This window comes from Salvelinus sp. IW2-2015, linkage group LG16 (assembly GCF_002910315.2).
Source record: "Salvelinus sp. IW2-2015 linkage group LG16, ASM291031v2, whole genome shotgun sequence".
In the NCBI taxonomy this organism is placed as follows: domain Eukaryota; kingdom Metazoa; phylum Chordata; class Actinopteri; order Salmoniformes; family Salmonidae; genus Salvelinus; species Salvelinus sp. IW2-2015.
In genome coordinates, this window is record NC_036856.1 from 19,847,089 (window position 1) to 19,874,807 (window position 27,719).

At 39.2% G+C, this 27,719-nt stretch overlaps 1 protein-coding gene across 5 annotated transcripts in view; it reads right to left on the reverse strand.

Moving 5' to 3' along the window:
• The window catches only part of bend5 (BEN domain containing 5), a 444,711-nt gene extending 420,604 nt beyond the window's left edge, over nucleotides 1-24,107 (reverse strand). For all 5 annotated transcript variants that reach the window (XM_024003944.1, XM_024003939.1, XM_024003938.1 and 2 more), the window contains exons 1-2: nucleotides 24,027-24,107; nucleotides 13,705-13,827 (exon numbers count right to left, since the gene is read on the reverse strand). In XM_024003944.1, coding sequence (XP_023859712.1) covers nucleotides 13,705-13,827; nucleotides 24,027-24,069 — 166 coding nt within the window. In that variant the 5' untranslated portion in view covers nucleotides 24,070-24,107. The remainder of the gene's footprint in view (nucleotides 1-13,704; nucleotides 13,828-24,026) is intronic.
• Between the last annotated feature and the right edge of the window lie 3,612 nt (nucleotides 24,108-27,719).

Genomic DNA, 27,719 nt, shown 5'->3' on the forward strand with positions numbered 1-27,719 from the left:
CAACACGGGCTTATAACCCTTATTTCATTCCATGCATCAACCAGCTAAGAGGAGCTGGCTCTCTCTGTGCAACAGGTGATCCTATTCTGTTCAAACTCAATGTCAGTGCTGAACTGTTTGATTTGATTTCGTTTGCATTGATGTCAGAGTGATTAAATGGGACAATAGAGCCCTGAGTACCAGGCCATTAGCAAGTGGCCTAATGACCATCAGCGGCATCAGAGCACAGTTTTGGAGAAGACTAGTAACCATGACTCAACAGTCACATGGAATTTGACTGCGGTCATGACTCGTAACAGCCCAAGGGGGCACTATTTCTTTAATGAGCATGGCCTTATTTCTATTACAGCATATTGCATGACTGTCACTCATATTCCATTCACCCAGCTCAAGGTAACATCGATAGGTTTAAGCTACTACATGATACTCAAATTTGTCCTATATTCATCATGATGTTGCAACAACCTAGGCTACAAATTAAAGTTTATAATGTAGGTGCACATGTCGAGAGACAAATTGGAGTAATCAAGGTGACATTGACACATTCAATACCGCCTAGAAAGTTTCTATTGGACAAATTCAGGTAGGTCCCTCCCCGTTTCGTTCTGTTTGTAGTAGCCTAAACCTTAGCAAGCTAAACATCTGCACCTGAACCTGGCTGCCTCCTACAACATTTCTGCCCGTACAACTGCTACCAGGTCTCTATTTTACACCAGTAAACTGGTTTAATACATTTACTTATGTGCTTTGTTAAAAAAAACACTGTTCATTTGACAGTAACATGGGAGCTGCAAAACCTGTAACTGCAGAAGTGTGCAAAATGGCAGCCAGTGCATGGGTAAGGCAAGAGGAAGGTCATTCACACATGGACTCACAGGAGAAAACATGGCTAATCTAATCCCATTACGGAGGTACAAAGGAGAGCAGTCACAGTGCTCAGCCCACACAATGTGACAGCCTGTAGCTGCTCTGGATGGATGGCCTGTGTGCCTCTGCCATGCAGATGTATCATGCAGCATGCCCGGGGTGCTGTCTTCAACAGAGCCATAGTAATGTAGATAGTTGTTTTCAAATGCATTATTTCAAACATTGATTTATGGCTGTACTTGTGATGGCTTCCATTTAGGGTAGCCTAACTAAAATGATAAATAAACATTTTCCACAACATTTTGCTCCCCCAGAAATGTCCTTTCGGCACAATAAACAGAATAACATACAGTATGTGTCTGAAATGAAATAGTATAAAAGGCTTGAGAATGGAAATTGACTTTACACATGAAGAAAAATTGACTGCTCACATGAAGTGAAGTGTTGAAAATCAATTTCCAATACCAACACCAATAAATTGCTGAATATTGCTTGATAAAGTAATGCCTTGTGGTATTATTGGTATGAAGCACTTTGCACTGACAACTGCATCTATACTGAACAAAAATATAAAATGCAACATGCAACAATTTCAATGATTTTACTGAGTTARAGTTCATATAAGGAAATCAGTCAAATGAAATAAATAAATGAGTCCCTAATCTATGGATTTCATATGACTGGGCAGGAGAGCAGTCATGGGTGGGCCTAGGAGGGCATCGGCCCCCTCACTTGGGAGCCAGGCCCAGACAATCAGAATTCGTTTTTTCCCACAAAAGGGCTTTATTACGGAAATAAATTCTCCTCAGTTTCATCAGCTGTCCGGGTGGCAGGTGGCTGGTCTCAGGTGAAGAAGCCATATGTGGAGGTACTGTGCTGGCGTGTTTACACGTGGTCTGCGGTTGTGAGGCCAGTTGGACATACTGCCAAATTCTCTCAAACGACGTTGGAGGCGGCTTATGGTAGAGAAATGAACATTCAATTCCCTTGCAACAGGTCTGGTGAACATTCTTGCAGTCAACATGCCAATTGCACGCTCCCTCAAAACTTGACACATTTGTCTAAAGGCAAAAAACGCCCCTGCAAATTCCATCTCAAAAATGTGTACACAAAAAAAGAGGGCTGGTCAAAGACATCCATCTGTCTTTTTCCTGGGCTTTCCTCCATGATACAAACTGCACTGGAAATTAAAAGGGACTTCTGAGAGTGGGAACCTTATACATTTATTTTTGCTATGTGCTCCATTTCATTATTGGAAAACACATCAGTTTGCCCCTGGTGTGAGAATTTCAGGGTACAGACAACTGATAAAGACGGGAATTGATTCCATCCAGCAGAGGTGTCTCAGTTTAGACCTGGAGCAAAATCTCTGTCCTTGCACTTTTCCTCCAGTATCTAAAGGCAAGTTGTCAAAGAGAAAACATCAATCTCTTGCTTCAGGACTTCTAAAAAGCAGTTTTTCCTCTACCTTATCATTAAATAGGGTGGCAGGTAACCTAGCAGTTAGAGCGTTCGGCCAGTAACCGAAAGGTCACTGGTTCGAGAACCCGAGCCAACAAGGTGAAGAATCTGTCGATGTGGCCTTGAACAAGGCACTTAACCTCCAAGGTCCACACAAACTCTCTTACAGGTGTCAAAACATAGTGAATTTAAATAACTTTTTGTTAGAACTTTAAACTATATTACATTTTTGCATTAACAGAATGCCAGAGACAGCCCTGAAAAGACAGTGAATCTGTATGTGAAAAAAAGGAGATAACAACTGAAGTGGAGAGAACAAGGTAAACAACATCATCCCTTTATGAAACCATTTGAGCACCAGCAAACTCTAACAGATATTAAAATGGCTCAGCCTGGGGATACCAGTGAGATATGCAGCCCACATATTTGGCACAAATGATGTAAAAGCCTGTAAATTCAAAAGAGACCACATTTTCTCGCTGCCCTTTTATAATCATTTTCAAAAGACCCTAAAGCAAGTATGTTACATCCAGAGCAGTTGGTGTGGTAATGGGTCATACTCATAGTGATGCATGTATTCTTAGTAAAACTGGCTTTGTTGTATTATCAATCTCAGCCAGCCAATGTTTTAGCCCACAAGTTCTTGTCACATCAAGCTAGCCCTTGACATGAGCCTGTAAAAGCACTTAAACATTATCATCTTTACATTTATCGATTTCTGAAGCCTTACATTATCAGGTTTTACCAGAGGAATCTATAGTAAGCTTGTGCATTGTTTTTGTTTTGTTGCGTTTGTGTTTTCCTCTCCTCTTATCATTTTGTGCTATGCAGTGGTGGCCTCTTCAGAGAATAAATACAAGTCTGTTCCAATTTCATGCTATCTTCTTACAAGTTAATTATGTGGAGGCCTACAAAGGACAAGAGAGGCTTTGGCAGAGGGACAACAGTCCAGGTCTCGTCTTTGTTGTTTTGTCTGTTTTGTTTCTTCTTCTCCCAGACACACTCTCCCTCTCTTTTTCTCTCTCTGCCTCTCACAACACAGGAGAATAATCTTCCCTGCAGAGAGTTTGGAGATAAAAACAGAGAGAGCTGAAGGGTCCTTGGCGAGCCCAAGGCAAGGAGAAGGTCAACAGGACTGCTAAGAAGGGCTGTTATCATCTTGGTAACATGTTATCGGGAAGCCTGCAGTCCTGGTTATTTACAGTTAGTGCTCCTTCTGGGTGCACACTTCAGTGCTTGGGGCAGGGCTGATTGAGCTGTAATGAGTTCAGGAACAGAGGGACTGGGCAAAAGAAAAGAGGAGAAACAAGGGAGACTAGAAATCAACGGCCATACCAATAGGTCAGCAGAAAGAAAAAAAGTTTAACTGAAAATGCAAGTGGAGACAAAAGGAGAGTGAACTACTAGGATGGCTCTTCTCTCCATGCACGTCCTTCCATTTGAAACCAAACAAATCTCCCCAATAGAAGAGGAGAGGGCAGGGTCCCCAATGAGGCCCCTGGCAGGTAATCTGACAGTAAGTGACTCTTGACATTCAATACAGTGTGACAGAGAGGGAGGTGCCAACCCTCAGAGTCAAAGTCACAGGCCAAACTGAGGATCAACATCACTGCTATGAATTTGTCCGAAAATATTTCTCTTTTTTTACCTGCACCTGTCCAGTATTGTGTGTTAATCGGATAGGCCCATAGTTAAGGGGAGGTTGAAGTGAATCTGAGAGTTGAGCTAGTCGGGAAGAGGATGTCTGTAAATCCCAGTGTGGTTTCCAACCATCAGGAGCAACGCTGAGGAAATCTCTCATTGTGAAACAGCTTTTCAATCTGGGGAATTACACAAAGTGCTGCTACTGTCAATGCACTGCCAGCTTTACACAAAAATGAAAGGACAGGAAAAAGGCTATATTGAAAGTCATTCAAAAGGCTTGGCAGAGGATCAGGTTTTTGTGCAATCACTCTGGCAAGCTGTACCCAAGCATGGTGCAATTACTTAAGAGAAATTAAGCAACAGAGCAATAAATATATATATAACAAAGTCAAAAGGTACAACAAAAATAAAATATTAATAATAACTTATTTTTTTAAATACCAGAAAGGCAAAGACATCACATCCACAGACATCCTAATCTCTATTAAATGCATTGGATGTAAGACAAGATGCATATTTTGGACATATCAATTTACAAAAATCTTTTATCAAGAAAGAAAATAGTGAAGAGGGGCGTTTTGGCTACGAATTCTTCATCACTGCAGGAACTGCAGATCCCAGAGGTTTCCAAGAGCAGAGCACAGATTTAACATTCTTCAGAAGAGGGATGCAAAGTGTCCCTCTCATTAGAAAAAGATTGTTCAAATACTCAAATAGCCCTTATTCACAGCCAGTGGGCAGTCTCAAATTGTTTTTCTGGTAAATGTTGGAGTCCATAGAGGCATCTCACATTCGCTAGAAAATCCTTTCAAGTGTTTTGAAGAGACAAATCTCTCACAATGTGATGCCTATGTATGTGAAGTGCCAGGCTTGCATCAGAAAATAAGCTGTCTGTCATGATATTTTGACCACATAGGTTTTTATGTCCATCCATGTCAAAATCAGATAAGATTAAATCAATTTGCTGAGTTGTCTGTACTGCATATCATAGCAACGTGTTATTGGGAAATGGGATTAATAATTAGCTTAGTCATAACAATCATTGAGATATGCACATTAACCTACATCAAGACTAGTTGTTTAGCATTGAGCATTTCAATAAAATCTTATAGGCATACATCCACTATCCTCATGTGACAAAATAAATCAGGGCAGAAACATTAAAAAGCGCTAAAATCCCATTTCTACCAAGATGGCATTCATAGGTGGTTGCCCCATCAATGAATATTGTAGCGGCAGAAATTGAATTATAGCCTAGCCTTTGAGAATATGATCGTCTAATAGCTTTACAACTTCTCTCCCAATCTGGCAGAACCCGGCCTGCATACCATGCACAGTGTTTGGCAGAGGGAAGACAGAAACAATATAAAGTCATTATCCTGGTAGGAAGCTCTGTCAAGTCTACCTACCCTGAAGCAACTGGTCATCACTAACAAATGCAAACCACTGAAAGCAGTTGTACCTGGCTAAATATCCTATATTCTATTCTGCCTGTGACACCAAAGTATCTCTGCAATATTTCAACTAAATTATTTTAAAGGGGATACATACTTACATTCAATATGAGATCTTGTTAAACCTGTATGTGGTGTACATTTCAATGTTGTCTACTCTGAATAGTGCAAGAGAGCTGTCTGTATCAAAATCTCATGTATTCTATCAAAATAGTCTATATTTTGCACTTCACTTTACAAACATATTCTGCGCATGAATTTGTGATATCAAACCAAACCTGACACATGAATGAAGCTCATCTCAGGAAGGCATTCTAAATAAATCAGCAAAATAAACAGAGGCAGCTTAAAAAACATGAACTGGTAAAGCGTTACAAATCCTTGCCATTTTCACAAACTGCACCCTCTTGCCTCAGATGAGAAATGACACATCTGCCTAGAAACTGTGTCTATGGAATCAGGATTGCTTGGAAATGAATTACTCCATCATTGGAGCTCTGCGTTCACACACCACAAGTGCAATAGAAGCTTGTTGCCGTCATGTTCACTTACAACATATTAACATCTGAGAGATTGAGGAGAAGCATGGACCCTGAGGACTATGACCCGAAGGCCCAGAATCCCCATACTACCATCTCTGGATCATTTAGAGACAACGAAAAACATGATTCATCACAGCCAAACATCCTGTACAAGCACATGTCAACACTAAAGGGGAGCAAGCCAACATCAACCTAAAATGCATTTTTATGTCTTTGTGTGCAGTTGAAGGAATTTGAAGGTAGTGTCACAAGCCATTGTTAACTAGTGTTAGCACAATGACTGGAAGTCTACCCGAACAGTATCCATCTGACTCTGGGTAAGTACAGTAGAAAAAAGGCTTACTTGCCAAAATCTAATACTATCCCTTTAAGTAGGCTACATAAGCAATAATGTCAATAAAGTGTACGACTGTTGCATTATAAAATAATATGCATAAATTAACCTTTTCTACCTATCGTTAAAGCACCACCATGTAGAGGAAACATTTGCCAGCAATGTGAATATTCTGTTCAAACAATTACCCTACAAATCTTACAAAACGTATGTGTGGTTACTAGCATTTTGTGACATTTTGAGAACAAGAGGGAAGCTCAATATTTTTATGTATCTCAACAATCAACAATTAACTTTCAAAATATTGAAGATGTTTGTACTACTTCTGCCAGGAGAAGTGTCTGTGTCAGAGCAAACTGGGCCATGTGTTCCCTCTCTGATTAGATGAAACCAAGAGCGGCAGGCGAGAATGTCAGACAGGATTATCGCCCGTTTCATTTGCTCTGCTTTTGCACAAACCTGATATCACCTCCCCTGCCTCGCTCAGTGACATGGCACAGACACATATGATAACTGAGACTACTGTAGCTTGCAAATATTATGACACTAGATGGGACTCTTCTGAAACGTTTGCTCTGCTCAAACATGCAATGAGAAAATGGAGCAAGTATTCTTACAATATGTATTTTTTTTGTACATTATTAACATAGTATTTTACCTGTGCAAAGTGTATTCTACAGACTAGCAAGGGGATTGGCAAGGATTCTGCTCATGCTGTGACCCTGGGTTAAGTGCAATGGCTGCCCATGTCTCTAGAGCTACAAAGCTCTATGCCTGCTTAAGCGTAGCACCTTAGTCTTGGGATGTTTTGTTTCCTTCAGGGCCATGCCTATATAACGACACAACACTCACTGGGTATCAGATGGGACGTAAAAGGAAATAAAAAATGGACAAAAAAAGAGTCCTGAAAAAAGGGGGCGAGAAAGCAAGGGAATGGACATAGAAAAATGTAATAATATAAATAAATATATTTTAACTCATAGTTATAAATGTTTGATAAATAGAATAAATCAAAAGGAATAGTCTAGCCGACTCTCACTTGACAGCCCAAATTTATCTCCATAATCTCCTCCCGACTTAAAAGAAGAAGAAGAAAAAAAGCTAAAAAAATACAAAAGTGAAAAGACCATTTAGTGTTTTGGGCAGTGAAGCCAATCCAATACCAAGGACAAGTAAGGGAGACGGAGAGGCTAGATTTCCTCTCAATACATCAGAGTCATAGTCTAAGTGTTACTGCACAACAAAATATTCATCTGGAAAACCCATAACTCAGTTAAAGTTACAAAAGCTTATATAAGACAAAGTTAAAACATGAATTTTAGCCTATGTGGAATGGCTAGCTAGTGACTGTAAAATGCAATGACATCCAAAATTATACCCACGATCCAAAGATAAATAAGCAACGTTTACAGTATATCCTTAATTTAATTATATTTGGTTACCAATCTAATCAGAAATCATGATGCACAGCTTTAGATCTGTTTTTCCTTTTCAGAAGAAAAACAAGTTTTGTCTACTGCTTTCCGCTATGTTATGTTTTAATCACATTTTAGTCTTGGAATAAAACCAACAACAGGACTTCAGGAGTGGCACTGTAGCTCAGCCCTCTCCAAACCACTTGTGCTAAGCATCTTGCTTGATTGTTAAAGCGTTTCCTTCTTCTTTAATCAATGAAGACCCAACTGTCTTGATTCATGGGTACTCTGGAGTATATAAATGTCTTCTGACAAGCTTGACTGCATTTCCCCCCAGCATTCGTTCAGTTCCTGTTTAGTTTTTTCCCTCTCTAAATGTTGCTTTGGCTCTGGCTGTAATCACTCATCCTGTAGATGGGCTCTGCAATTGCAACATGAACACTTKTGAGAGAAGATAAGGCAAGATAGATTCCGTAAAATGCTTGGGAAAAGAAAAAACAATTAAACCTTCATCAGCAGTGAATAGTGCAGGAATTGTTCATAGTGTTTATCCTCATTAGTAATCTCTCTGCAGAATCCTTTTAGTCAATTTTTTACAGTTTTCGATTGTTCACTGATTCTAAAAATATTTTTTCATCTATTATCATTACTGTGCATGATTTCAAATCCACGTAGCAAATCCATGAAATGCTTCAGAGGTTCCATACTTTCTATAATGTCTATGGCGGATACATTCGTTTTGCATTTGGAAAGAATTTTATTATCAAGAATAAACATAAGTATATGCCCTACTTTTGCTTATTCATTCAGTTGCTACTTACTCCCCTCAGACTATGTTAACACATTTAGTTGGCATTTCAGAGGTATCCGTGTCATATAAAAACAAAACTTCCATTTAAAATAATTTAGTCTTATTTTGTCATTCTTTGATGTCATTTAGCAGTCAGCAGTGCAGAAAATGTAAATTTCATCTGTTACACTGTAGCCATGTAAAAGTTGCATAAATTACATTCGTTTTCCAAATTTGGATAAAACATTTACATCACAAACGGTTAGAAACACAAAATGCCACATGAATAAACATTACGGTACAGAAATTGTTACATTTTGGAAGGAAAGCCCTCCCTACACTCTTAGAAAAAAGGGTTCTTCGACTGTCCCCATAGGAGAACCATTTTTGGTTCCCGGTAGAACCCTTTTTGGTTCCATGTAGAACATTTTGTGGTTCCATGTAGAACTCAGTGTAAAAGGTTCTACATAGAACCCAAACGCCTTCTTCAAAGGGTTATCCTATGGGGACAACCGAAGAACCCTTTTAGGTTCTAGATTGCACCTTTTTTCTAAGAGTGTATATGCGGCAGGTAGCCTAGTGGTTAGAGCGTTGGGCCAGTAACCAAAAGGTTGCTAGATCGAATCCCCGAGCTGACATGGTAAAAATCTGTCGTTCTGCCCCTGAACAAGCAGTTAACCCACTGTTCCTATGCCGTCATTGTATATAAGAATTTGTTCTTAACTGACTTGCCTAGTTAAATAAAGGTTAAAAAATAAATATGCAGTGTTATCTCAGTAGGAAAAACAACACTATGCCTTGTCTGATAGGTGGGCACAGGATTTGCCCAGAGCACGAATGAGGTGCATCAGCTTGATATTCRATGAAAATAGTGAAAACGAGTGGCAGACGCATGCAGGCAAGACAGTTGATGAAGTGTGAAGGGAAATGGCTTCCAACAGCAGTGGATGCTGTGGTGGACTCAAGTTATCTGCATAGAAAATACAAAAGCACATCCAGGTCTGTGAAAAGAGCATCTGTTTCGACTTGATAAATCACCTTTTCTTTCTTCAGTTAGACTTTTTCCTTGTTCTCTGGCATACCATCATAATATCCCTACATCTTTATCTGTCTTATTACTAATTCCCTCAACTCACATGACAATATCAAAGCTGTGGCCTGAGAAAGAGGAATCATGCTAAATAAAAACAGCAGTGACTTACAATAGGTCTATAACAAAATACAACGTGTGCWGAATTGCTACTTAGACAAAAGATGTTGGCAATTACAGGTGATTTTGGATATTACAGCCGAACTCATAACAATCAATGAGGCTTAATGAGTTGTGTCTGCAGTCAGTGTGAAACAAGTCAATTAGAAGATTTTACAGGTGCTGCATATCCCACAAAGGAAGGTCACATGAATATGTGAGTCAGAGTTCTGTTGTAGGGTACCGTACGCTTATCAATTAACCTTACTAAATATCTGCGATCTCCAAAGGCTTTACTTTGATTCGGTCTCCCTCTCCATGCAACTCGATGTCTGAAGACCGAGTTCAGGCAATAATCAATGATGGCTTAATTACTTCTGTGAATGGTCAACAGGAACAGTAAAACAATATGCTAACACCGTCAGTGTCATCCTTTAATGAGAAACACAGTGCTGGAGGCAAACAAGCCATTGACCACCTAAATTCAGAATCCACAAAAAGATGTAGGATTCAATTGAATACCTACAGGCAGCTCTCAAAGTTCATCATTAGATCTGACAAGTACTTTATTATTAATATAAGCTACAGAATGGTTTAGCTAAATCCTAATTGTGCACAGATGGATGCACAGGTTGAATTCTGGAAAATGATTCACTGTTTGGAATATTTCTAATTTATTCTAATTTGACAGTTAAGATTATTTCTGCTTATTCGTAAAACTAATGCAGCTCATTTGATTTGTGATTGGTGACTAATATTACCAATGTAAAGAATTATGTTTCAAGCACTAATCGCGCTTTCACATTAAAGCAATGCCATAATTCTGTCTGACATTGATAGAAAATAACTGTCAAACATTTAATTTCTCCATGTACACATCGCAAAACTAATGATAAAGGTCCAAGTAATAATAGATACAAATATGTTCCTTTTTCTAAATAAAAACCCATTGATTAATAAACATCCATAACAAAAATGAAATTGATGGGCTAAAGAGATCATTATAACTATTAAAACTCAATTAGCATATAGAAGTCTATGAAAATTGACATTGTTTTTCATACCTCCATATCTACAGAACCATCAACATGGTTTTAATGACAGCTTGAGGAAATATTCATTATTTTTCTACACTATCAAAGTCTGCATTTTCTTGTATTATCTTAAAAAGCAAAGGAAGGGAGGACTGCTGAAGCTAGTGTGACTCAGAGACCTGTGGGCTGCAATGCCTATGAAAATATATACCACTGACATAATCTGCATATGGTTGACAAGAAACTGAATTATGTCTCATCTAAATGTAAATTAGGGGTTTTATACATTTAGTAAACGGCTTACATTACCGTAGTCTGTTTTAATAAACCAATTAGAATTTATTACCAGGGATACTAAAGAAATAAAATAAAATCTCTAGTTTCTAAAATGTATGCAAAATGTTGACAGCTGTCGTACAAAAAAAGTGGCAATATTGGCAGCATGAACCTCACTGAGTGATATCTCCTTATAAATTCAAATAAATGTCTGCTTGAATTCACATGTTTCAGGCAATAAATTATGTTTGAGGAGAAGTGATCCATACAGTGATCCGTACAGTAGCCTCTATAAGGGTATTCAAATGTTCTTCCTGTCAGTGTCATATTATATAACAAATGCATGAATTGGAAATGTGAGACCTTCACAGATATCACTGTCACTGCATGGAATATGGATGCTAGTTATTTGACCATGCAGTGATACTGTCTAGATATTGATGTAATCTAAAGGGTAAATTTAAGCACTACATCAACAGTAGATATTCAACAGTAGATATTGATCTTGAATCTTCTTGGCAAAAGAACATGTTTTAAATATGCTTACACCTTGGTAATATGAAAGGCATTCTTCTTCAGTYAAAACACATTGATATTGAATGTGTGTTGCTACTCAAGGTAGGCAATGCCAAATCGTTGGATTATGAATAGTCCTCTTTGTTTCTCAATTCCACCAACAAAACAAACCACAATTCTTTACAGACAGTGAGGGCTAAGTCCTGAAAAAAACATATCACTCCTTGTGAAATGTATTGACAGATACTCACCATATGACCGCTGAAGTAAAAAATTACTTTTTTATCATTTAATCCTTATAGGAGACATGTTGGCTTATAAGTGGTTAAAACAGTTAGCCTAGCTGCAGTGTTGCTTCGTTGAAACAGCAACACAACATTCATTTGACATTAGCGTAGTTCAATTCCTCTCCGTTTCCAACTTTAGTAATGCATTTACTGGAAAGAGATTAATATCAATTCCATAAATCATTCAGGAGAATTTCCGGACCTAGAGACATCTGGGTAATGTTATACATGTTAGCGGATCTCAGTCTGAGAGCTCAACGCCCATTAATCAATGTCTGAGGTCCTCCGAGCATGTCATCTGGGAAAATAAGGAAACTTATTTAAAAACCCGTAAGAAACGTAAGTCTCCTGATTATTTATTAATATCCATATCAACCTCCTAAAACATATGTTTGTCTACTCTCCCCTCTGTTCACTCCCCTTTGACAGGCCACATGCATAGCCATTTTAATCTTCATTTATAACTCGGGATCGAGCATAACACTCCCTTTTAGACAAATCCTCAAATCCTCATGGCTTCCCAGATCTTAGTTATAAGCTCTTTGTTTATCTCTTAACTTTCAAACCTCTCACCTGTTATGTGGTGCCATGGTGTGACTGACAATATCATATGATATTATAGTAATACCCTATCATATGAATTTCATTTGATTGACAGTGCCGTTCAGTAGTATAAGRTTACCTTTAAAAAAATGGTGTCTAATAAACCTCTAACCACTTGTTTATTCAGTATTATTTATGGGAGAAAAACACATAGATTCTTCTCAGAAGTTTCAAACTCTATCCAAATAAACAAAGTCAAAAAATAAAAATCAACTTAAAAAGTCTTACCCTCCTGACAGCTGGGCCAAACAGCACAGAATCACAAGTTAAACTTCATCTCTGCACAGCCAGAAATTGGTTGCCTGCCAAGAATATGAAAGCTATGTCTCATCTGTTGAAGACCCTGAACCTAATCTCCCAGCAGAGAATGATATTGTGAATGTTCCACAGGCCCACTGATTCACTGTCACTCCAGCCCAGAGCCGCTCTCTTTGCTGCCCACTTGACCTTGTCACAGCGGAAAGCACTTTATTTTCATTGCAGTGCCATTCATTTGGTTGAAAAGTTCAAAACAAAGGCCATTTACAAAGCATTCTGGAACATATTAACTTGTTTAATTACAGTCTTCAACTGGGAAGATGGACAAGGTAAAAGAGCAGTGACTCATTTAGAACCATTAKATTTTTTTGTTACCCTTTTCTATAGCTAATTAACCATTAAAAGACACAATCAAAGAAATGATTTAGGCCTAGTTGTATAGAATATTCTGCTTTTATTAATAGGCAATATTTAATATAATTTCACTGCTTCGATATGATGCAATTCAAATCACAGAAACATATCTAAGGAAATAAAATGGTTTCGTAACTGAAGTATATGAGATCTGTAAAGGAGGATCAGAGGATCGCACTACAAAACAACCTGTTTGTGTACATGTGGGTCTTCCTGTATATTAGTAAACAATAAAAAAAAATAGGTTGAAAATGTAATACAGTACCCAGAAATGTGGTATATAGTGACGAATGACCTGTCAACCTGCCTTGCACCAGCAGGCATAGCCTACATTATATTCATTATTTACTATAGCCTAAGTCTTATACTGCCCTTTTTAAATTGAGGGATGACAATAATGTCATCATAGAATGATCACTTGATAACACTGGATTGTTTTGTGATCAAAATAGAATTACATAGCCTATAACTAATTAAGCTAGGTAAAGGAAATTCTAAGTTAGCCTAATTAGCGTAGATAAGCCTAGTCTGTGGATATATTTACAAATATTGTGATAAATCTATCAAATGTTGCAGTAGTTTAAATTGTGATATTACACCTCATTACAGTTTGTACTTACCACTCTCGAAGCAAGCATCAAAGACAAGGTGGCCTTTCCGTGGAACTCCTGTGTATCCTGGTGGAGTCACCATCAGCTTGTTCACATTGCCCACTAAGGCATCCTCTCCTCCAGCTTCACTGCCTAGGACAACCACATATCACTTGTCAAACAACTTAATCTGAACTAATATCTATTAAACACCCCACCATTCTAAGGATATCACATGCGGTAAATATCATATTAAGGCTAGATATCTCAATATTTTCACACTTTGTGCCTTATCAGAAGTAGATACAGTATGACAAGATGTCTTTTGTGCATCAAATGTGGCTTGCCTGCCTTACGCATAGTAAGTAAGGCATGCTGTTGGCAAAGCCTTAACTGAGGTCGCCTTGCAGAAATATATCTACTTGTATTGTATTAGAACTAAATAAAAACCTCAAGACAACAAAAATGCGTGAAATTATTTATTTTGGTGTGTTCAGAGATTTCACTATTGTAAACAAATGGTGTTACTAGCTAAAACTTCACAACCTTTAAAAGCTATAGCCAGGTCTAACAAGTGCTTTTGGCCTGCTTTGTTGACAGGTGCTAAAGCAGGTGGTTCACACACCTATTAATATAACGCATTGTCATCCCTACTGCCTCAGATCTAGCGGACTAACTAAACACAAACCCTGCGTTTGTAAATTATGTCTGAGTGTTACTATTTGGAGTGAAACAAACTGTCCTTTACCTGCAGATAATGCATTAATAATTATCAAGTGTCCCTGATAGTGTTGCATTTAATTACAGTATAGCCTAGGTAGCTAATACCATGCCATGTCATGCATGTTAACCTATACATGTGGATTAGGATTTAACTCTATGAACTCAGGTCTTGTAATTGTAGACTAGAAAAGGACATTTAAATGTGGTGTGCTTGCTAGTCTTGAAGTATTTATGGTTGTGATATAGTAGTAGTAGTGACAGCAATGGTATTAACAGGGTTTTCAAAGGCTATGTGTTAGTTATAGTAACCTATTTTTGGGTGGTTTGTAGGTGTGGAGTTGTTATAGTCAGTGGTGTAAAGTACTTAAGTATAAAATACTTTAAAGTACTACTTAAGTAGTTTTTGGGGATATCTGGGCCTGGTTGCATAACATATCTTAAGTGTTTCTCTTAAGGCCATACTTTAGGGCTCTTACCATAGTTTGAAGGCATGCATGGCAGAAAGAGTATCTGGCCTGATTCACTGACTAAATGTCTCTTCAAAGTGATCCCATTTATTTTGTTAGATAGCAAAACTTTCACAATCAACACAGGATAACAAAATTGCTTCAGAAGAAAATAAACCAAGTTTGTAGCCATGGATTTTGCACCTTCCAATGTTCAGCTAAGTACCCAGTTGGTTGATGTTTTCCTTTTGTAAACAGGCTGATGAAAGCAACATTCACCTCCACAAATGCTGTTTACACTGATATCCATACTGAATTAAGCAGTTAAGGGACCTCATGGGCACCCTTAACTTTTTCACTTAATTTAAGGGGGACATTCACCTTAAAATGTTTTGTGCAAGTGACTTAGAGTTAAGAAAACATTAAGGGAAAAGATGAGGGGGAAATTAACTTCAGATGTTTTATGCAACTGAACCCTGTACTATTTATATTTTGGACAACTATTACTCCACTACATTCCTAAAGAAAATATGTACTTTTTACTCCCATACCTTTTCCCTTACACCCAAAAGTACTTGTCATTTCGAATGCTCAGGCAGGACAGCAATATGGTCCAATTCACACACCTATTAATATAACGCGTTGTCATCCCTACTGCCTCAGATCTAGCGGACTAACTAAACACAAACCCTGCGTTTGGAAATTATGTCTGAGTGTTACAATTTTAAAAAACAAGAAAAGTGTGCCGTCTGGTTTGCTTAATATAATGAATTTCATGTATAGCATTTACTTTTACTTATTACTTTTTCACAAGTATGACAATTGAGTATGTTTTCCACCACTGTACTTAAGTACACTTAAAGCCATACACTTTTAAACGAATAGTATCACTTTTACTTGAGTCATTTTCTATTAAGGTATCTTTACTTTTACTTAAGTATGACAATTGAGTACTTTTTCCACCAATGATTATAGTGGGATAGTATAGTAGGCTAGAGTGAGTGCTATGTCATCATTAGGTGTTTTTATGCTGTCAAAATATTTTTGTTTGAACATCCTGAAAGTTTTGTGGCAGTAATTTCAGTTTAGAGTGTTGAAGCCTGCATTCCACCATTGAAATGAACGGGGATACGATACATTTTATAGTTTATGAGGTAATGGTATAAAAAGCTGAATACAAGCACACTATTCCAGACTGGTCTGCTCGTTTTAGAGTTTGAATGGCTTTTCTAGCTTAAACGGTTGAAGACTAGCCAGAATTTTTTCCCATTCAAGTCTATGGCCCCTGAAATGCATTGGGATTAATACAAACGTGGTTGTAGTGTGAAAAGTACAAGTAGTATCAAAGCAACAGTTCCAGTGCCAGTCTGCATGTTTTAACTGACTTGCCTAGTTAAATTAAACACTTAAAAACAATTAATAGTATTCCTTTAATAGGCAACTCAACTGCCTGGGAGAGCATATTTTTCAAGAGTTCGTAAAATTATAAAACATATTAGTCATTTCATCATTATTAAATTGTGTTTTAGAAGTCAACAAAATTTTACAACCTTGTAATTTCCCATTTTATACACAATTAGTAAAAAAAAAAAAATTGGGTAAATTAGGTTCGGTTTTGCACACATTCAAATCAAATCAAAGTTTATTTGTCACGTGCGCCAAATACAACAGGTATGAAATGCTTACTTACAGGCTCTAATCAATAGTGGGAAAAAAAGGTATGTGTGTGTGTGTGTGTAGGTAAGTAAAGAAATAAAACAACAGTAAAAAGACATTTGAAAATAACAGTAGCAAAGCTATTTACAGACACCGGTTAGTCAGGCTTATTGAGGTAGTATGTACATGTAGATATGGTTAAAGTGACTATGCATATATGATGAACAGAGAGTAGCAGTACRGTAYAAAGAGGGGTTGGCGGGTGGTGGGACACAATGCAGATAGCCTGGTTAGCCAATGTGCGGGAGCACTGGTTGGTCGGGCCAATTGAGGTAGTATGTACATGAATGTATAGTTAAAGTGAGTATGCATATATGATAAACAGAGAGTAGCAGCAGCGTAAAAGAGGGGTTGGGGGGGCACACAATGCAAATAGTCCGGGTAACCATTTGGTTACCTGTTCAGGAGTCTTATGGCTTGGGGGTAAAAACTGTTGAGAAGCCTTTTTGTCCTAGACTTGGCACTCCGGTACAGCTTGCCATAAGGTAGTAGAGAGAACAGTCTATGACTGGGGTGGCTGGGGTCTTTGACAATTTGTAGGGCCTTCCTCTGATACCGCCTAGTGTAGAGGTCCTGGAGGGCAGGCAGCTTTGCCCCAGTGATGTACTGGGCCGTACGCACTACCCTCTGAAGTGCCTTGCGATCGGAGGCCGAGCAATTGCCGTACCAGGCAGTGATGCAACCGGTCAGGATGCTCTCAATGTTGCAGCTGTAGAACCTTTTGAGGATCTCAGGACCCATGCCAAATCATTTTAGTTTCCTGAAGGGGAATAGGCTTTGTCGTGCACCCTTCACGACTGTCTTGGTGTGTTTGGACCATTCTAGTTTGTTGTTGATGTGGACACCAAGGAACTTGAAGCTCTCAACCTGCTCCACTACAGCCCCGTCGATGAGAATGGGGACGTGCTCGGTGCTCCTTTTCCTGTAGTCCACAATCATCTCCTTAGTCTTGGTTACGTTGAGGGATAGGTTGTTATTCTGGCACCACCCGGCCAGGTCTCTGACCTCCTCCCTATAGGCTGTCTCGTCGTTGTCGGTGATCAGGCTGTTGTGTCGGTGATCGACACTGTTGTGTCATCTGCAAACTTAATGATGGTGTTGGAGTCGTGCCTGGCCATGCAGTCGTGGGTGAACAGGGAGTACAGGAGGGGACTGAGCACGCACCCCTGGAGAGCTCCAGTGTTGAGGATCAGCGTGCCAGATGTGTTGCTACCTATCCTCACCACCTGGGGGCGGCCCGTCAGGAAGTCCAGGATCCAGTTGCAGAGGGAGGTGTTTAGTCCCAGGTTCCTTAGCTTAGTGATGAGCTTTGAGGGTACTATGGTGTTGAACGCTGAGCTGTAGTCAATGAATAGTATTCTCACATAGGTGTTCCTTTTGTCCAGGTGGGAAAGGGCAGTGTGGAGTGCAATAAAGATTGCATCATCTGTGGATCTGTTTGGGCGGTATGCAAATTGGAGTGGGTCTAGGGTTTCTGGGATAATGGTGTTGATGTGAGCCATTACCAACCTTTCAAAGCACTTCATGGCTACAGATGTGAGTGCTACGGGTCTGTAGTCATTTAGGCAGGTTGCCTTTGAGTTCTTGGGCACAGGGACTATGGTGGTCTGCTTGAAACATGTTGGTATTACAGACTCAATCAGGGACATGTTGAAAATGTCAGTGAAGACACCTGCCAGTTGGTCAGCACATGCCCGGAGCACATGTCCTGGTAATACGTCTGGCCCCGCAGCCTTGTGTATGTTGACCTGTTTAAAGGTCTTACTCACGTCGGCTACGGAGAGCGTGATCACACAGTCGTCCGGAACAGCTGATGCTCTCATGCATGCCTCAGTGTTGCTTGCCTCGAAGCGAGCATAGAAGTGATTTAGCTCGTCTGGTAGGCTTGTGTCACTGGGCAGCTTGCGGCTGTGCTTCCCTTTGTAGTCTGTAATAGTTTGCAAGCCCTGCCACATCCGAGGAGCGTRAGAGACGGTGTAGTATGATTCAATCTTAGCCCTGTATTGACGCTTTGCCTGTTTGATGGTTCGTCGCAGGGCATAGCGGTATTTCTTGTAAGCTTCCGGGTTAGAGTCCTGCACCTTGAAAGCGGCAGCTCTACCCTTTAGCTCAGTGCGAATGTTGCCTGTAATCCATGGCTTCTGGTTGGGGTATGTTCACTTCCTGATTTTCAACCATCTTTGGATGGGTGTTTTAAAAATATATGGGAGTCCGATAATGAAAACCACATGATCATTTTACTAAATGGCATTGGTTGAGATTATAAAATATGGCAAAATTAGCTACCTTTTAAAGGGTTAACTGCTTGCTTGCTAACCCGGTCTGCTAACTGCTAGCTTTCCAGCCCCGGTCTGCTAACTGCTAGCTTGTTTAGCCCCGGCCTACTAACTGTTAGCTTGTTAGCATCGGCCTGCTAACTGTCTGAATCGCCGTGTCCCCAGTCAGCCCAACCACTCACTGGACCCATATGTTCACTTGGCTACGCATGCCTCTCTCTAATATCAATATGCCTCGTCCATTACTGTCCTGGTTAGTGATTACTGTCTTATTTCACTGTAGAGCCTCTAGCCCTGCTCAATATGCCTTAACCAACCATGTTGTTCCACCTCCTACATATGCGATGACATCACCTGGTTTAAACATCTTTAGAGACTATATCTCTCTCATCATTACTCAATGGCTAGGTCTACCTCCAATGTACTCACATCCTATCTTACCTTTGTCTGTACACTATGCCTTGAATCTATGCTATCGAGCCCAGAAACCTGCTCCTTTTACTCTCTGTTCCGAACGTGCTAGACGGACAGTTCGTATAGCATTTAGCCGTACCCTTATCCTACTTCTCCTCTGTTCCTCTGGTGATGAGAGGTTAATCCAGGTCCTGCAGTGCCTATCCCCACTCCTTCTCCCCAGGTGCTCTCATTTGTTGACTTCTGTAACCGTAAAAGCCTTGGTTTCATGCATGTTAACATTAGAAGCCTACTCCCTAAGTTTGTTTTACTCACTGCTTTAGCACACTCTGCCAACCCGGATGTCTTAGCCGTGCCTGAATCCTGGCTTAGGAAAACCATCAAAAACCCTGCAATCTCCATCGCTAACTATAACATTTTCCGCCAAGATAGAACTGCCAAAGGGTGCGGTGTTGCAATCTACTGCAAAGATAGCCTGCAGAGTTCTGTATTACTATCCAAGTCTGTACCCAAACAATTCGAGCTTCTACTTCAAAAAATTCACCATTCCAGAAACAAGTCTCTCACTGTTGCCGCTTGCTATAGACCTCCCCCTGCCCCCAGCTGTGCCCTCGATACCATATGTGAATTGATTGCCCCCCATCTATCTTCTGAGCTCGTGCTACTAGGTGACCTAAACTGGGACATGCTTAACACCCCGGCCATCCTACAATCTAAGCTTGATGCCCTCAATCTCACACAAATTATCAATGAACCTACCAGGTACAACCCCAAATCCGTAAACACGGGCACCCTCATAGATGTCATCCTAACTAACTCGCCCTCCAAATACACCTCTGCTGTTTTCAATCAAGATCTCAGCGATCACTGCCTCATTGCCTGCATCCGTAATGGGCCTGCGACCAAACGACCACCCCTCATCACTGTCAAACGCTCCCGAAAACACTTCTGCGAGCAGGCCTTTCTAATCGACCTGGCCGGGGTATCCTGGAATGACATTGACCTCATCCCGTCAGTAGATGATGCCTGGCTATTCTTTAAAAGTGCCTTCCTCACCATCTTAAATAAGCATGCCCCATTCCAAAAATTTAGAACTAGGAATAGATGTAGTCATTGGTTCACTCCAGACCTGTCTGCCCTTGACCAGCACAAAAACCTCCTGTGGCGTTCTGCATTAGCATCGAATAGCCCCTGTGATATGCAACATTTCAGGGAAGTTAGGAACAAATATACACAGGCAGTTAGGAAAGCTAAGGCTAGCTTTTTCAAACAGAAATTTGCATCCTGTAGTACTAACTCAAAAAAGTTCTGGACACTGTAAAGTCCATGGAGAATAAGAGCACCTCCTCCCAGCTTCCCACTGCTCTGAGGCTAGGAAACACTGTCACCACCGATAAATCCACTATAATTGAGAATTTCAATAAGCATTTCTCTACGGCTGGCCATGCTTTCCACCTGGCTACCCCTACCCCGGTCAACTGCCCGGCACCCTCCACAGCAACCCACCAAAGCCCCCACCATTCCTCCTTCACTCAAATCCAGATAGCTGATGTTCTGAAAGAGCTGCAAAATCTGGACCCCTACAAATCAGCCGGGCTAGACAATCTGGACCCTCTATTTCTAAAATGATCTGCCGAAATTGATGCAACCCCTATTACTAGCCTGTTCAACCACTCTTTCGTATCGTCTGAGATTCCCAAAGATTGGAAAGCTGCCGCGGTCATCCCCCTCTTCAAAYGGTGTGACACTCTAGACCCAAACTGCTACAGACCTATATCTATCCTACCCTGTCTTTCTAAGGTCTTTGAAAGCCAAGTTAACAATCAGATTACCGACCATTTCGAATCCCACCATACCTTCTCCGCTATGCAATCTGGTTTCAGAGCTGGTCATGGGTCCACCTCAGCCATGCTCAAGGTCCTAAACGACATCATAACCGCCATCGATAAGAGACATTACTGCGCAGCCGTATTCATCGACCTGGCCAAGGCTTTCGACTCTGTCAATCACCACATTCTTATTGGCAGACTCGACAACCTTGGTTTCTCAAATGATTGCCTCGCCTGGTTTACCAACTACTTCTCTGATAGAGTTCAGTGTGTCAAATCGGAGGGCCTGTGGTCCGGACCTCTAGCAGTCTCTATGGGGGTGCCACAGGGTTCAATCCTCGGGCCGACTCTCTTCTCGGTATACATCAATGATGTTGCTCTTGCTGCTGGTGATTCTCTGATACACCTCTACGCAGACGACACCATTCTGTATACTTCCGGCCCCTCTTTGGACACTGTGTTAACTAACCTTCAGACGAGCTTCAATGCCATACAACTCTCCTTCCGTGGCCTCCAACTGCTCTTAAACGCAAGTAAAACTAAATGCATGCTATTCAACCGATCACTGCCCGCACTTGCTCGCACGTCCAGCATCACTACTCTGGACGGCTCTGACTTAGAATACGTGGACAACTACAAATACCTAGGTGTCTGGTTAGACTGTAAACTCTCCTTCCAGACTCACATAAGCATCTCCAATCCAAAATTAAATCTAGAATCGGCTTCCTATATCGCAACAAAGCATCCTGCACTCATGCTGCCAAACATACCCTCGTAAAACTGACCATCCTACCGATCCTCGACTTCGGTGATGTCATCTATAAAATAGCCTCCAACACTCTACTCAACAAACTGGATGCAGTCTATCACAGTGCCATCTGTTTTGTCACCAAAGCCCCATACACTACCCACCATTGCGACCTGTACGCTTCGTTGGTTGGCCCTCGCTTCATACTCGTCGCCAAACCCACTGGCTACAGGTTATCTACAAGTCTATGCTAGGTAAAGCCCGCCTCTCCTTCCAGTTCTCTGCTGCCAATACTGGACACTCATCTCTATATACATATCTACTGAAAGCTGGAAACACTTATCTCCCTCACTAGCTTTAAGCACCAGTTGTCAGAGCAGCTCACAGATTACTGCACCTGTACATAGCCCATCTATAATTTTGCCCAAACAACTACCTCTTCCCCTACTGTATTTATTTATTTTGCTCCTTTGCACCCCATTATTTCTATTTCTACTTTGCACATTCTTCCACTGCAAATCTACCATTCCAGTGTTTTACTTGCTATATTGTATTTACCTCGCCACCATGGCCTTTTTTTGCCTTTACCTCCCTTATCTCACCTCATTTGCTCAAATTGTATATAGACGTATTTTTCTACTGTATTATTGACTGTATGTTTTGTTTATTCCATGTGTAACTCTGTGTTGTTGTATGTGTCGAATTGCTATGCTTTATCTTGGCCAGGTCGCAGGTGCAAATGAGAACTTGTTCTCAACTAGCCTACCTGGTTAAATAAAGGTGAAATAAAATAAAATAAATTCTTATTCTAAGCATATGAACTGTAAACGCATTCATTTACATGTATCATATTTATTCAGATCATCAGTCCACATTTAACTAGGCCCATCTCCATTATAAGTAAATTAAGCAGACAAGATGTAAATGAATGTATCCTTTTTTTGATGATTTAAAAAATCTATGCAAATTCCAATACAAAATTTGTTTACTCTGATTGGGCAACTCAACCTGCTGGTTGAGATGTTTGCGATGCATTATCTATCAAAGTTTAAGTTTCTATCAAAGTAATGCACACAAATTATTAATTTCTAGCCTATATCTGGCATCACCATCATCAAACCATAATCTAACTCAGTTTAGGAGCCTGAGATCGCGGATATACTGAGGGAGTCATACCCTATGGTTATGACAATGTCATCCTGTCTTTTGTTTTGTTATGTGTTAAATGTGTATGCTTATTAGGCTAGGTATGCCTATTAGGCAAGGTCTACTGTGAAGCCTAGGCCTACTATGTTGTTTGTAAATGTTTTTAACATTTATTTAAGAAGACCACAATGAAAATACGTTTTCACAGTTTTGGTGTCATCCTCAATGATTTTAAATGCATTATCCACATGTGTGGTTGTATTGTGTTTTACATTGTCAAATAAACCTATATTGATGCTAAACACACATATTTTGCATAACAATCATTTTTCAGATAATTTTTTTATTGGTGTGCCAGTTAAAGGTTAAAGTTGTTATGGTGTTTACGGTTTTGGTATTAGAGATTCCAGAGGAATAATAATAATAATAAGTATGACCAGTTTATTAAGCAAAGCACACCTAATTAAAACCCTTACAATGACGTGTAGCCACTGCCATGCTATTACCATAGATATATAGGGAATCACTACTTCTTGTGTCTAACACAGCTACTTGCCACAGCCAGTTGCTGCAAGAGACAGCTAGTATTTGCTAGCTCTGGTCCTGGGCGTCGTTCGGTTGAGAGTACAGCAGAACGACGCCCTGGACCAGAGCTAGCACTAGCTAACGTTAGCTGCTAAACTCACAGTCACAAAGCAAATCCCGCACATTAGATGCATGGCAAGTAGCCTGTCCAGGCAGAGTGTTTACGGCAAACACTTCAATTTGCTGAACATTTTCATGCTACTAGCTAAAATTATTTATATCAGGTAGCTAAATTAGTAGCTAGCTAACTAGAAGGTTAACYTTACCTAACAAAATAACGTCGTTAGCTAGTAACAAGCTTACTTAGCTAACTAGCAAAATGATGTTTACAAACGATGTTGTATTGGTCTAGGTGATTGATGCAGCAGTCCAGACTCATTCATAACTAAATGTGCAGAAACCTGCTATGCACTCTCATGCACTTGAATATAGGTACTATAGGAGGTAGGTAGCACTACTATTTACACACCAGCGTCGACGTCTCTCATGTTCTCCTCCATCTTCCTTTCCATTTTTGCACAACAACACACCAGCGCACAACGCTGTCTGAGTGTTGCCACGGCAACGCAGTCCAGGGATAAGGACAGGTGGGAGGGAGTTGGGTGGTTTCCACTAGCTTCCACAGTCAGGTTCCTCAGCCACAAAATCAAAATTGGCTACAAGCCTACAACAACAATTTGCTTTGTGGTCTTCATTTAAGGTTAGGGTTAGACATAAGGGTTAGCAGCGTGGTTAGGGTTAGGTTTACAATTTAATTTTAAGAAGATCAATTATAGAAATGGGCGGAGTTTATAACTTTGTGACGACCCATTGGGGTTGACCTAAGCAAGTCAAAAGCAGGTGCAAGCCTCAAGTAGAGCATTACATTTTAAGATAAATTATAGAAATCTCTTTCAAAATGTAGAACTCCCCAACGCATGTATACACATGGTGTCAAATAAAAGGACCTGAACATATTAACCATTTATAAGAATGATGGTCAAATGAGTAGTAGTTTACTGTGAAAGGGTAGGAACCATCATTTGGGTCAGTATTTCCCCTGGGACTCTAATTACTGATGAAACATGTAAAACGGTATAAACTCACCCCTGACCTGTTCTCAGGTGAGAACTTTTTCTATAATTTTTTTTAAATTCTTTTTTATTATTCATAATACAAAAATAAACTTACTACATCAAAAATGTCTAACAAAACAAAACACAGGTATTAACAAGAAAATACTCAAACATACAAAAAATATCAATAAAATAATACAAAAAATAAACAATTTTAGTGCAATTGTATTCACTCTGAAAAAATCTTATAATGATTCAGGAATTCTTGTTGTTATTCCCTAGGGTTAATGTTTTAATAAGATAGTTGAATTCAATCAGAAAAATGTGTAAGTTTGGTATAGAATTTTGGAATTTTTGTTTGTGTATGAAGTATTTGGCAACAAGAATTWAAAAAATTACAATCATTTCAGTGGTCTTGTTATCATTGCAATAGTAACATATTATATATTTCATGTCAAAAACATAGGCAGTGTTCATAATGGTAAATAAGTATTTTGCAAGGTTTCCCCAAAATTCTGACACAAATTTACATTCAAAGAACAAGTGAGACAGATTCTCACCTTCTTTTTCACAGAAAATGCAGATATCATCAATAGCCACGCATTTGGATATCATAGAATTACATGGATATATCTTATGTAAAATTTTGAAGTGCACTTCCTTAACTTTGTTTGGTATACAGTATTTGTAAGGCCTTAACCATGCATTTTTCCAGAAAATGTCAGAAATAAGCATGTTCCAGAAAAACTTTCCTCTCGGTGTAAGTTGGTTTTGTGAATGAAGAATTTGTCTTATATATTTATTACAACAAGATCTCTCAAGTAAGCCCACACCTTCCAATCTGAGTTCTGGATAAACTTTGTGATCATTACCAAAGCTAAGATGAGTTTTCATTAGTGTAGTTAGATCACTGGGAACAGCTTTGATCACAGAAATAAACTCTCTGAAAAGTATTGGAAACTCTTTCAATGTTATAAATTGTTCATATGTGAGAATATTACCCTTGTTGTCGAAAATATCAAGAACAAAGTCAATATTCCTCTCATGCCAGCTGGGGTAGAACAATGACTTATTCCTTATAGTTGAGTCTGAATTATTCCACAAAAGAGCTTTATGTGGGGAAAAATTGGGCAGGAAACATATTTTCCAGGCCATTAAAGCTTGTTGGTGAAACCTAGCCAATTTAGCAGGTAATCTTTCAGGAATAGAATTACATTTCAGTAAAAATTGAAGACATCCCAATTTATTAAACACATTATTTGGAATGAAATACCATATTGAATCAGTATTGATCAAACATTTTTTCAACCAGTTTATCTTGAAAGTGTTATTTATGTCAACAAAATCCAACACTTCTAGACCGCCTTCAGCTTTTTTGTTAGAAAGGACAGATTTTTTTAGTTTGTGAGACTTATTTTTCCAGATGAAGTCAAGAAAGGTCTTATTGATCTCTTTATAAGTAGCAGGATTTACACATAACGATAATGAGGGGTACACAAAACGAGACAGTCCCTCTGCCTTGGACAGAAGTACTCTCTCAAGTATAGAAAGATCTCTTTGTAGCCAATTATMAAATATATTTTTAGTTCTCTTAATTTTAGGAGAGAAATTCAAATGTTGTCTGACTAAGTGGTTTTTTGACAGATGTATTCCTAAATATTTAACACAGTCCTTTACAGGCATTTTCTCTATTTCTTTATCATCCGAGTCAAATAAACATAAGATTTCACATTTAGAAAACATTCAGTATTAATCCTGATGCAATAGAAAATGCAGTTATAGCATTAAGGGCATGGGCGACCTGGTCTTTGTCTCTTATTAWGAAAAGASTAGTATCATCAGCCAGTTGGGACATGTTGATTTCTTTGTTAAAAATGGTTAAGCCATTCAAATTTGCATTATTCAGAATATAGAAGTTCCACAACCAAAATGAATAAAAATTGCGAAATTGGGCATCCCTGTCGTACACTTCTGTTGATACTGATACAGATGAGAACTTTTGTCCTGTAGGTCATGAGCTATGTCGTTGCACTACTAGTCTGTTGGTGTGAGCGCAACCATGCTGTTTTTCAGTTGTATAGTCAAAAGTTTTCTGAGAAGGTATGTTTGTTTTAAGTTGGTTGTTTATTCGATGTGTTTGGGTCCAAGAAATAAATGTTTTCATTTTTTAATCTCTGGTAGTGTAAGTAGCCTTATTTTGGAAATTTCCACTAACAATGTACACTAACAATGTCCTTTCCCCTCTTAACTTTTTAGCTAACAGAGATAACATGGTAGGCTACAGAGCCTGTAGCATGATTTTCGATCGTGATTTTAGAAATGCAATGTCTCGCTGTTGCCAATGGCCCTAAATTATCTACAGATGGATAAAATTTGTCCTATGCAGAAATCGCTCCGCCATTTCCTGGTTGCTAAAATTTCTAATAGTTTGCCTAATTTCAGATTGTGACATGTAAGTATAGTGTAAAGTATCATTGTACCATCTAACCCGCTGTGAAATATATTTTCCTTAACCACATTTTTTCCCTTCATTTTCAGCTGATTGAAGCTGGTGTACAAAAGTAAAAGAAGCAAAAACAAAACATAAGCATGGAAAGCATAGAGATAGTGCACATAGAACAGATCTACCACTTCTTAAACTTGCTTTCATTAAGTGACAGACTTATAACTCACATTTATGTGAATTTGGTACGGTCACCCAAAAAGTTACATATTGCAGCTTTAAAGCATGAGGATTTCTATTCCATTCATAAATGCTAACTACCTTTAGCGCCTATTGACGAAAGTAGGACTATCTTCTGGTTAGGAGAGTTTCGTTAAGAGGCCTGACACTTGCTCTAAACGTTAACACGCATCGCTTGCTGTACAGTTTGGAAACAAGCAACTTGTCTTTTATATCAGCAAGAAATACGTTTACAAAAAAAAAAAAATATATATATATATACAGTGGGAGAACAAGTATTTGATACACTGCCGATTTTGCAGGTTTTCCTACTTACAAAGCATGTAGAGGTACACTTCAACTGTGAGAGACGGAATCTAAAACAAAAATCCAGAAAATCACATTGTATGATTTTTAAGTAATTAATTTGCATTTTATTGCATGA